This window comes from Protopterus annectens, chromosome 10.part0 (assembly GCF_019279795.1).
Source record: "Protopterus annectens isolate FY-2018-M chromosome 10.part0, PAN1.0, whole genome shotgun sequence".
Lineage (NCBI taxonomy): Eukaryota > Metazoa > Chordata > Ceratodontiformes > Protopteridae > Protopterus > Protopterus annectens.
In genome coordinates this window covers 1,624,621,809-1,624,633,749 of record NC_056744.1, presented here as the reverse complement: position 1 = coordinate 1,624,633,749, position 11,941 = coordinate 1,624,621,809, and the positions used below count along the sequence as shown (strand labels likewise).

Here is an 11,941-nt window from a genome sequence, read left to right as displayed (position 1 = left end):
AGTCAGGGTTATTACACGAGCAGAGCCAGTGGTTAGATAGGAAGAGTTTTAGGTTAGTTTTAAATAGTGGGAGTGATGTTAGGGTTGTGAGGTGTTGAGGTAGTTGATTCCAAATTTTTCCAACTCAGTTGGAAAATATAGAGTCACCTGCTAAGTTATTAGATAAGGAGGTATGAATCAATACTTTGTTAGAGGAGCGTAGGTTCCTCAGATTGGTGTAAGGTTTTATGAGGGTAGAGAGCATTGGAGTGTTGTCAGGGTGATAAAGGGCATTGTGTGCAATAGTAAGTTAGTTAAGCTGAATAAGGTGGGGTAGATTGCTGCCTATATGGTAGTTCATGGGTACAGAGTTTTTACCAAAGGGGATGACACTGCAATTTTTGGCATTGAGCTTGAGGCCATGGCTCTGACACCAGGCATCTGTCTAGGCCCTTCTGTAGGATGTCCTCATTATTTGGGGACTTGACTATGGCTCATAGTTTGCAGTCATCTGTGAACTTCATCAGCCAGAGGCCTTCTGTGTTAGCCTGTACTTCAGAGAAGTAGATACCAAACAGGAGAGGTCCCAGGATGGAACCCTGTGGCACTCCACTTGTCATTGCCTTGAGGTCAGATCTGGAGTCTGCAACTTTTACAGTGTGGATTCTGTCAGTGAGTCAGTTGGCAACCCATCTTGTGACGTAGGAATTTATACCTAGATTAGTGAGTTTAGCTATAATTCCAGAATGGGGGATGGTGTCAAAAGCCTTGGTGAGGTCAAGATAGGCTGTGTGAACCACATTACCCTCATCCACGGCTTTGGTGACTGTCTCAAAGATGTCGATCAGGTTCAGGAGGCATTATCTGCCTTTCACAAACCCGAACTGGGTGGGTTCCGGAGTTTGGAGGTTACCAATGTCTTTGTTTATGAGTTCCGTGATGATACGTTCCATGGCCTTGCAGACCAGGCTCGTCAGGCTAATAGGTCGATAGTTCCCAGGATCAGTGGTGGCACCCCCTTTGTGCAGTGGGATAACTGTTGCTGTGCGCCATTCATACAATAGTATCTGAAGTCTGTTTGGTCCCAGCATCACCATCCCATGTCTTTTCAAATCCCAGTACTGGAGTTTGTTAATAGAAAAATTACTTAGTGGAGAAATATCCCTAAATTTGTGTCTCTCCTTATCCTTCCCTGTTTGAAAACAGTCAGTCATTTCAGATGCCTCAGACTTTGCTTGAGGAGCAGTACCAGTAGGGATAATAGTGCAAGGTGTGTGGGACACCTAAGACAGGTGCAAGCACATAAATATAAAAGAGATGCTTGCCATGATCATGGCACTCAAATCTCCAAATCATCTTTGGTTCCCAGGACCTCTTCAAGTTGTTTTAGACAATACTGCAATCACATGGTACATCTAGAAAGAGGGGGGAACCAGGTCATACCCCCTTTTGCAGAGTAGCCATGTTAGCTTGGAATACAGTTTCACAGCACTGTCTCACCCTATAGGCATCCTTCCTTCCATCAAAGCAATATTGTGCGGTAGATAAGCTGAGCAGGAAAGGGCAGACCCTCACAAATGCAAACTAGATCGGGAGTTCTTCCAAGTAGTAGACCCATTTGCCTCCACTCTAAATAATCAGCTGGCAAGATTCTGCTCCAGGACTCCATGGCTTTTCTTTTCCTTTGACAGGAATGTTCCTGTTATGTTTTTCCACCTTTTCCAGTGATATACAAGGTAATTCTGAAGATCCAGAAGGAATCCCCCAAGATCATTGTGGTGACACCTTTTCTGGCCCAGGCAAAAGTGGATCTCCCTTCTCTTGGAAATGGCCAATTACCACAAGCTTCTTCACAGAATGGATCTACTCACACAAGAACAGGGGTGTATGATACACCCCCAACATCAATCATATTCAATTGACTGCCTGGATAACAAGGTATTAATTCCTTTCAGGCACTTGTTTTCTGAGGATGTGCAGCAGGTACTAACAGAGGCAAGAAAACTTTCTACTATATAATCATATATTAATAAATGTAAAGGGTTTTCTAGTTAGTGCCAACAATGTAAGCAGCATTTGTCTGAATTACTTAAGCGGCCGACAAGAAAACTAGTGGCCCCTTCTTGGGATCTTAATTTTGTGTTGGAGAAGTTAACACTTGCTCCAGTTGAACCAGCTAATTTGGCTGACTTGAGGTTCTTAACATAGAAAACAGTTTTACTGATTGTTCTGACCTCTGCAAGAAGAGTATACGAGTTGCAAGCTCTTATGGTTTGTCAACCCTATCTCATTCTCCACAGAGACATTGTTTCTTTGAGAACTAATCTGTCTTTTATGTCCAAAGTGGTATCCAAGTTTTGCTTTAAACTAAACTATCCATTTCCCCATTTTCCTTACTGAGCTTAAACAGAGAGAAAGGATACTCCATACCTTAGATGTTGACTGACAAGTTGGGTAGTATCTTGTCAGAATTAAATCTTTCAGATCTTTGGATCAATTGATCAGTTCTTCTGAAGGTAAGAAGAAGGTATGACCTGTGTCAATGCAGACTTTCTAAATGGTTGTCTTAAAGCTATTACCTTTTGTTGTACTCAGCACAACAATTTTTTTTTTTCCAGACAGGGTCAAGGCCCACTCTGCCATGGCCTTGGCTTTATCTATGGCTTGATAAAAAGGGTTGGATTCTAGATGTATTCTAGCAGCTGCAATTTGGCCCTTTATATATACCTTTACAAAGCACTAAAAGCGTGATTCCTTCTGTAGGTCTAGATCAGACTTTGCAAGGACCAGTCTCTGGGGCTCCTGGACTCTCCGCCTTCTACCTCCCAAATGTAGTAAGCTAGGGTAATCTACCCATATAACTAAAGCTAATGCAGCAGTGATCAATATGATGAACATAATACAGTTGTGTAAGTAAACTTACCATAACAGTAGATGTTTGAATGATCACTGCTGCAGTAACCTCACCATCCTTTCATTCCCCTTGTTGTTTGCCTGTGTTGTTTATGCCAGGGTATGGTTATTTATTTTTTGCTCTTCCTAGCATTGCCCTTTCAATGTTCAGCCTCTCTGTCTGTTGGCAGGAAAGGTCTGAAGGGCTTTGTGCCTGCCCAAACTTGTCTTTTAGTCATTTCAGCTCCATCTAGGTGTGTGGAAGGTGCCCTCAAGGTTTGGAAGCTGGCCAGCTGTTATGTCCTTGGTAAGATATAACACATATAGCTAAGGCTACTGCAGCAATGATCATTCGTTCGTCTACTCTTGAACACAACAGTACTTTCTGTGATCAGGTTGTACTTTCAGGAAATATGCAACCCCGATCACTTGGTTATCGTTAAACCACTGATATATTTACTTCCCTGCATCTAGCTGCAAAAAAAGCTATACAAGAAAAAGACGGTGCCTTGAAGCAAGGGCCTATGCTCCCTTGAACGACTTGGTCTCTTAAATGTGCTCCAGTCAGGTAACCCATCTGTACTGTTTATTTCTCAGAAATGTGCGCATTAATATGCCACCCACTCGGGATTATTAAGGGCAAGAAAAGATGTCTGTACTGAGACGAAGCTCTGTTTTACGGCACAAATATGGCTTCTAATAAATGTGTAGATATTTTTACTTATGCAGTTAATGTTCTCTATGTATAAAAAATGCTGCTTATTGAAAATCGATATAAACTAGTACAGCAGCCATTCAGTTCACCTTAGAGAACCTAAACAGGTTTGGGTGGACTATTAAAGTGAAAAAAATAGGTGGATGGAGACTGACTGTGGTGTCACAAACTGGGAGGCGGTTAATTAGGAGGGTGGCAATATTTAGATTTCAATCCGAGGAGATCAACTCGATTAGTGAAAATGGACGCGCATTCAAGAAGCACCCTGAAATACTTCAAAACCCACAATGCTACTGGAAAAGTTTAACGGGACACTACCCATACTGTAACCAATGGGTGCAGCCGGGTGTCACTTACCTGTGGCCACGCCTACAATGAAACTGATTGATGGTCTGTTACTTGAATCGGTCACGGCCTTTCAATGGCTAACAGCCAATCTGATTTGGAAAGTTGGAAAAGACCGGGACACAGTTATCACGCCTCTTGGGTATTGTACCGTCAATAAGGCGGGTGTAGCGAGTGGAGAGTAGGCGGTGCGTTGTTGTTGTTGCCTTTCTGTTTGTAGACAATACCTTTTTCTCGCCTGTTTCTTTGGTCTGACCGAAAAGGCTGAATTGGTAAGGTTCTCAGGGAAGGACGGAAAACGTCTTAAGGTTTACTGCATGTATTAATTAGGTCAGATCCAGCACGTAAACTGCAGTGATCAAACAGTGATCGTGGATAGGATGAAACAAGGGCTTGGGGTGGGGGTCCCAGGTGAACGGTGGATTCGGGGTACAGTAACAGGAGAGACTACGTGGCGTTATAAAAGGGTAAGACTTCTGGAAAGTAGGGCTCGCAATCACAGCTTCAGCGAGAAACAGTGCAGTTACAACTATTGTTTACTTCTAAACACTCAGCTGTCATTTAATGTAGTGGTAGCAGCACCCCATTAATAGACCTGTAGGACACTTTACGCGTATTGAATGTTGTATAAAAACGCTGGGAAGCCTAGGGTGGCAAGTGTTTATTTTGAAGTGATGTTCCAGGTCCGTTTGACAGCCAAAGCACACGTTCTGTACTTTGACGTTAATGTTGTTTTGAAAGACTTGTCTGACAGAACAGAGGATTAAAGAGCTGTTAATGCGATGTTAACTAAGGTCCCGGGGCGATTCCCTCGGCTTTCATTGCTTGTGTGACACTGAGCAGGTCGGTTAGCTAAACAGCACTCTGTGGAGATCTGTGCTCTACTATGTTAAAAAAAGGTCTGGGTAAGCAGAGGTAAAGTTGCTACTGGAGTGTGGTGTATTTGGCTTCTGCGTTTGACCTGTAACACGGATGAGGTAATACCTTTTGCACGCGTATGCATTTGACGTATAATAGTGTGGGCTTTGTCACGCACAAGAAATAACAAAGTTGACAGATCGTGGAGTGTGCAACTGCCTACATCATCTGATAAGTAAAGTACATCGATAGTAGTTGGGTTAAACTGCAAAAGGAGAGTAATTAATATGATGACTAATTTCATATTGCATAGGGGAAGGGGGCTGGGTAATGTAGTACCCCAAAGAAGGAGTACCAAACCCTGTAGGGGAAAATATGCCATATCATTAAAATTTGGATTGAGAAGAGAAATGAAGTGGGAGCTACTTGGGCATATATCCATATGGGCAAAGATAATAGTGCACTGATGAAAATATATATATATATATATATATATATATATATATATATATATATATATATATATATATATATATAAAGGTACAGGGTTTGATTCTCCCATATGGAAATATGGCTAGACTTAAAATCTAATAATTACCTAAGGAATTGAAATTACTAAAGTAGAGAAGTGGGTAAACACATTTGTTATACCATAGCGGAATGTAAAATATGAAAAAAGATATGAGGCATTTCAGTACACATTTCTTCTGGTTTAATGTATATATATAAAGGTACAGGGTTTGATTCTCCCATATGGAAATATGGCTAGACTTAAAATCTAATAATTACTTAAGGAATTGAAATTACTAAAGTAGATAAGTGGGTAAACACATTTGTTATACCATAGCGGAATGTAAAATATGAAAAAGATATGAGGCATTTCAGTACACATTTCTTCTGGTTTAATGTAAGTCTCCTAGTGCAAAATAGTGGAACCTGAAGCTTGCAAAAACAGTAAAAAAAAAAAAAACGAAACAAGCCAGGTAAAGCAAAATGGAGAAGTGGTAGTAACTGGAACCCTGAGTCAGACTGAAAAGGGACGGGGGGGGGGGGGGGTTAGAAACTGAAAGACATTTATTTCCAAAGTAATGGGTGACACCTGATATGTGTAGCATAATTTAATTATTGTTGGACTGTAGATAGAATCCATTTTGCAAAATGCAGTAAAACTGTTCTTTGATGTATTCTCATGCATCTAGCACTGTATTTTACTTTATTCAGTAGCACTAATTTTTTTCCTACCTCAGCTTTTCTAACTCTGCTTTATTCCACTGGCTGCTCCCTCTAAATGTTTTCACATCCCCAAAATATGTTTACTACTGCTGTAATTTGTGTTCTTTGAAACTAGCAGTCTTTCAATTTACTCATCCTAATCAAGCTGTTGATGGTATGTGAATGTACTTTTAAGAAATTAAACCTGTGTTTTTAAATGTCTGTGTTAATCTACTTCATTGTGTTTACTGTACATTCTGGTTCATTAATTTTATACTGAAATGACATTTTTTTTCTCCCACTGTTTTCTTGTTTGTTTAACTGCTTTGAATCTTGATCTTGCTGTAAATGTTATGGTGACTGAATGTCAAAGGGTGGTCATTTCATTTGTAGATCATAGTAAATGCTGTGCAGACGTCTGTGTTCACTGGGAATTTCATTGTGTTTGTATGTGAACTGGTGATGTGCACATCACTATTTTTTCTCTTTTTTTACAACAGCACATTTGAGACTGACAACAGGCCAATATTAACACCAGAAGGAACAAAGAGCATCAGATTTTCCCGTTTCAGTGATACCTGTCATCTTTAAAAGTCAAGAGGACAATTTCAGTAGCATTGTTCTTCGCTGCATCTGAAAGATAAGACCACTACACAGCATTTTGGCTTCAGCAACATGTCACAAATGGGGCGAGTTTAAATTTGCTTTCTTTATTTTTCCTGTCAATATTTCATCACTGACCATTTTTGATTCACACTGGCACTTTTTTCACATGTAGAGAATACTTAGTTGGATTCAGAAATTGGAAAGGTGGGAGGGAGGGAGGGGGAACCCAGGGAATCCTATGACACATTTAAAACGTGTATTTTATAATTTAAGCTGAAAACAAAGCAACTGGGACGCAGGTGGAGGGTAAAAACGTGAAAAGGTGGTAAAACCACTGCTGACAGAAGGAATATCAGAGCAATATTATTTTCCAAAATTGTTTTCTTGATTGCCAGTCATATTACAAACATTGTCCACATTAACCTGAGAAAGTAGCCTTTTTTGAAAAGGGGATGTATAGGTTTTTATTTTAACTGTTCCTTTCAAGAGAGTAATTCTTCTGCAGTTTAAGCACATGCTTAAGTAAAAAAAAAAAAAAAAAAAAAAAACTTGTATTTTTCCTGGTACTGACTTGCATAACAACATCCTTGTTTTAATATTCACTGTGTCAAACCATTCAGTCAGAACAGCAGTTCCTTAAAGGGCACCTTGCAGCTGTGACCATTTCTGTTTTGTGCTGTCTGTCTTGCTCAGCTTGTACATACTGTGGATAAAAGTTGTTGCCATAACTTGTAAACTGAACAGTTTAAAACCACTTTTTACTGCATCTGGCAGGATTGATTTGACTTCCTGTAGTGGGAAATAATACTTCAAAAAAACTTCTGTTTCTCTGAAGATATTTAGTTTTTTTGTAACATAGGGCTTTTATAGGCCTGCATTTTGTTTTTGAGCCTTTTTGAACCTGGACCTCAATTACCTGCATTTCAGAATGTCTGCTGAGGCCGCTGCCTCACAGGCTTCATTGCTGGCACCAGAAGTTGGACCTGATGGTGTAGCAGTAGTAACTGCTGTAGTGCCGGTAGCACCAGGGGCTGTGCCAGTACAGCATCGTGTTGGTGCGGCTTTTGACCTCAAGCCTTTGAATCCCAGCAGTAAATATGTAAAGCTGAATGTTGGAGGGTCGCTCCATTATACCACTGTGCAGACGTTGACAAAGCAAGATACAATGCTGAAGGCCATGTTCAGTGGAAGGATGGAAGTCTTGACTGACAGTGAAGGTACTTAACATATGAAGTAGTTTTTGTTTTATATTAAAATGTATTGTTTATAATATCTATTGCACTTCATTTTTTGTTTGTTTTGCTGTTTGAAGAGCAGATCTGTTGAATGTTTTTTCACTTCCTATTTAGAATGTTAGCTTTGGGGTGGCTGTGATTCATAAGTGGATGAGAAGAACATTTCAGATCAGTAATTATGAATGCATCTAACCTAGTTAGGCAAATGCTACTCTGCATAATCATCATGATTATCACAATTCCCAATGTATCCCAGCGTCACAACTACATAAGTACAGGATGTTATTAAATTGGAAGCTAGTCATAAAGAGGCAAGGTATCTCTCCAACGTCATGCTAAATTTGTTAGGTTCAGGAGAATACTATGTTTAGTATCCCCAAATAGGGTTTTAAGTCACTAGAAGCTAGTCTGAAATGAGGATGTGTTTATCACCAATGTTTTTGGGAGTGGACTGTGGGTTTACTTGATTGCAGAGTGTAGCACTCATTTGCCTCCTGAGTAACTGTATTAACTGTGAGTTCTGGGGGTAGCAGTCTGTACAAATCCCATTCTACTCTGTCAGCTTCTAATGGTTTCAAGGGGGAGATTTCCTGATTATTTCTGTTTCTTCCATGCATTGGTATAGAATAGGATGCCTGGATGCATAATTGCAGGTGCAATGCATGACTCTTGGACTGCTATTGACATTTGGACAGGTACTGCATGTTGCATACCTTCCTGCCATCAAAAGTTCACTGTGCATCCTTAAATGCAGAAATCTGTTACAGCCATAGTCCTTATTGTCACAAAAAACAAATTAATGTAATTTGCTGCCTGATAAATGTTTGTTGGTACTCCCTTGTTGGCTGCTTATTTTGTTAGTTGTTGTGTTTTTCGGCTTTTCCTGGTTAGGGGTCGCCACAGCGGAACTCCGGTCCGCTAATGATTGGTAGCGGATTTTTAAGTGCCGAGTTACCAGCCCTGACGCACAGCTTTCAACAAAGGTACGCCCATTCACGCATGTCTCCACGCAGAAGACGCTCTAGTAGCTGAGAATCGAACTGGACAGCCTGTTACTGTGAGGCGACAACGCTACCGCAGCACCACCACCGCGGAATGCTGCTTATTTTGTTAGTAAGATCCTTTTTTGCCTGAGCTATATTTACTTATAGGTTTCTAAGTAAGTACTAGGCTAGCCGCTTTTGCGGGTTTGTTTTTTTTAAAACACCTTTATTGAATTATTACTTGTGACATATGCAGATTTGCATTTTATATAAAAATAATATATTAACAAGTTATACATTACATATATGTTTATATGTCCTATAATTATTACATAAATTATTTAATTTGTGTCTTCTCTTAAAGTTCCTCCTCCAAAGCATTTTCTGCATGCATTGTTCTCACAATTTCCATTTCTTTCTAATGTAATTAATTCCCACCCTTTTCCAGAAATCCCACTTCCTGTTCTCTTACCCCTGTTGTAATATTCACTACTTCAAGTATGGTTGGTTTAGATTTTGCTTTCCATTACTAGTAATTGTTTTTTTTTTTTTTTTTTTTTTGCGGACATCCGAATTAAACTTAACAATATTGTAGTTTGTCTAGGCAATTCAGATCCTGTGTCCCAGCTCAAAAAAGCAATTCCCTTCGTTAACTCGTTTGCTTGCCCAGTATTCCTGACAGAGTACTCTGTAAGAAAATGTTAAAGTTTGCCAACTCATTACACTCCCAAAACATATGTTCCCAGTTGCTTCTTTCTTCCCCATCACATCTCCAACATTTGCCATCTACCCGAGGAAAAATTCTTTGGAGTCTACTTGGTGTATTAAAGTATCTATGCAAACACTTCCAGACAAACATCCTAAATCTTCTAGACTTTGTTACATATTTGGAAGACATACTTATGTCCTCCAATTGTTTCTTTGTGAATTGTATATCTAATCTCTCTTCCCAATCTTTTCTGACCTCTTCTGATATAGTTGTTGTCCAATATTTTATATGCCCTACTAATTGTCTGTTTTTCAACAGCAGCTTCTGTTCTAGATTCATTTAAAAACTCAGCCAGTGCATGTCTTTCATTTAGGATTCCCCTATCCGTTTCTCTTTTCTGTACACTATCAATCCCTGAAAGGGAAGGCAATCACTAGCCTGCAGTCCAAACATCTTCTTTGCCTCTTCCCATTCTATTACTCTTACCTTTCCAATTATTTGCTCCCAATACCTTAGCTGCATTTCCAGTTTTCTCCAGCCCCTATTGTCTATTCTCTGTACCCCTAATTGCAGTCATCTCTATTGGCAGAATCTACTGTTTCTAGTCCTGTGTTGGCTTAGTTTTTAGTATACTTTCTGCTGCTTTGAGTATAATATTCTATATGACTGTTGATATTCTCCTTAAGGATCTGTGTCCAAAATCCCACTCTTTCCTTATTTCTTGAATTGCCCCTGCTTCATCATCATCCATTTCCACTTTGAATTGTAGTTTTCTGTTTGTGTTCTGTATAAGAGCCTTAACTGTGTAGCTCTAAAATATCCTTTCAAATCAAGTAATCCCAAACCATCTTCACTTTTGGAAGGATCAACTTATCCCACTTGTCTCTTGCCACCCCCCCAAATAAAATTCTACAACTCTTTATTAATTGCTAGCCACAAGTTCTCTTCTGGTTGATAAAATATGCCTGACCTGTGTTAAAATTAAAGGGACTAAAAACATTTTTGCTGCTTTTATCTTGCTATCCATATCCCAGGCAAGATCTTCCAGTTTCTCACTTTTTGTATTCTCTTTTTTTTTAGTCTCTTCCCACACATCCTTAGCTGCTGTAACTGAATCCTTTTTAATCCATATTCCTAAGTACTTCTCTGTCACGTCCCCATAAGTATGGGTATTGCTGGATCAATGTGTGTGTTGGTACATAAGTTATAGTTATAGCATTTGCTTTATCTAAATTAATTTTATATCCTGAAAAAGCCCGGAACTGTCTCACAATATTCCACAAAGTTGAGATGTTCTTTTCTGAGTCCCTTATTTTCTTTGCCAGTGGTTCCAAAAACAATGCAAATAACAAATACGAAAGAGGATGTCCCTGACTGATTTTTCAGTTCAGACATGGCTTATCAGAGGAGCCCTCCCACTTTGATTTTTGCCTCTGATACCTTATATCCTTGTAATTAACTGTATTATTGTGTAAGGAAATGCAAATACTTCCATTGCTGTACTCATAAAGTCCCAGCATACTTTGTCAAATGCTTTCTCTGCTTCAGGACCCCCAATAACAGAGGTATTTTCCTATATTCTGCTTCCCTCTGGATCATCATTGTTCTATTAATGTTGCCAGATGTTTGCCTTTGCTCCACAAAACCACATTGGTCCATATCTTGTCAATTATGACGTCACATTTACCATTATAGACATAAACACTTCATAATTGTGGTTTTAAACTGAAATGGGCCTGTAAGAAGCTGAATCAAGTGGGTCTTTACTGTTTTAGGTATTACATGCACCACAGCTTTTTTCTAGGATGTTGGTGCCTCTCCTCCTTTTAAAATACTGTTAAACAAAACCTTCCAGATCTTTATCACCCCCCCCCCCCCCAAACTTCCGTCAGAATGAATGCCATCTCTTCCTGGTGGCTTTCCTGTAGGTTGGTTATACATCATTTTTATCTCATGTTCTCCTGTCTTAACAGTTAGTTGTTGAGCCTTATCCACCTCTAACTTTGCCATATTTAAGTGTTCCATAAATATTTCCATTTGTGCTTTTTCTTGATTTCCCCGTTTCACTGCTTTATTATACAATTTTTCATAACATTTCCAAAATATCTCTAATACCTCTTCAGGATCTCTGGTTATTTTTCTTGTTATAGCCTCCCAAGTTTGATAACCTTTTCTATTTTCTGTGTGTAAGTTATTGTGCCAAAAGTTTTTCTGCTTTGGAGTTATCAGCAGTTGCTTAACAGCAATCTTTCTAAACTCGTGCATATTATCCAGGTACTTCCTTATTTTCTCTCTAGCACTCTGCAGTTGCACCTCCAGTTGTTCTGCAAAATTCCTCTTATTTTGTAGTACTTTAACTTTTGTCAGCTAAGGGATGCTAATAATCTTATTGCATCTTAACCACATC

The 11,941-nt window shown here is 39.4% G+C and overlaps 1 protein-coding gene across 5 annotated transcripts in view; it reads left to right on the top strand.

Moving 5' to 3' along the window:
- The first annotated feature begins 3,286 nt into the window (after positions 1 to 3,286).
- The window catches only part of KCTD13 (potassium channel tetramerization domain containing 13), a 180,074-nt gene continuing 171,419 nt past the window's right edge, over positions 3,287 to 11,941 (top strand). For 2 of the 5 annotated variants that reach the window (XM_044086323.1, XM_044086319.1), the window contains exons 1-2: positions 4,210 to 4,398; positions 6,502 to 7,824. In XM_044086323.1, the coding sequence (XP_043942258.1) occupies positions 7,536 to 7,824 (289 nt within the window). In that variant the 5' untranslated portion in view covers positions 4,210 to 4,398; positions 6,502 to 7,535. The other 3 variants (XM_044086322.1, XM_044086321.1, XM_044086320.1) reach the window with 3 other exon arrangements.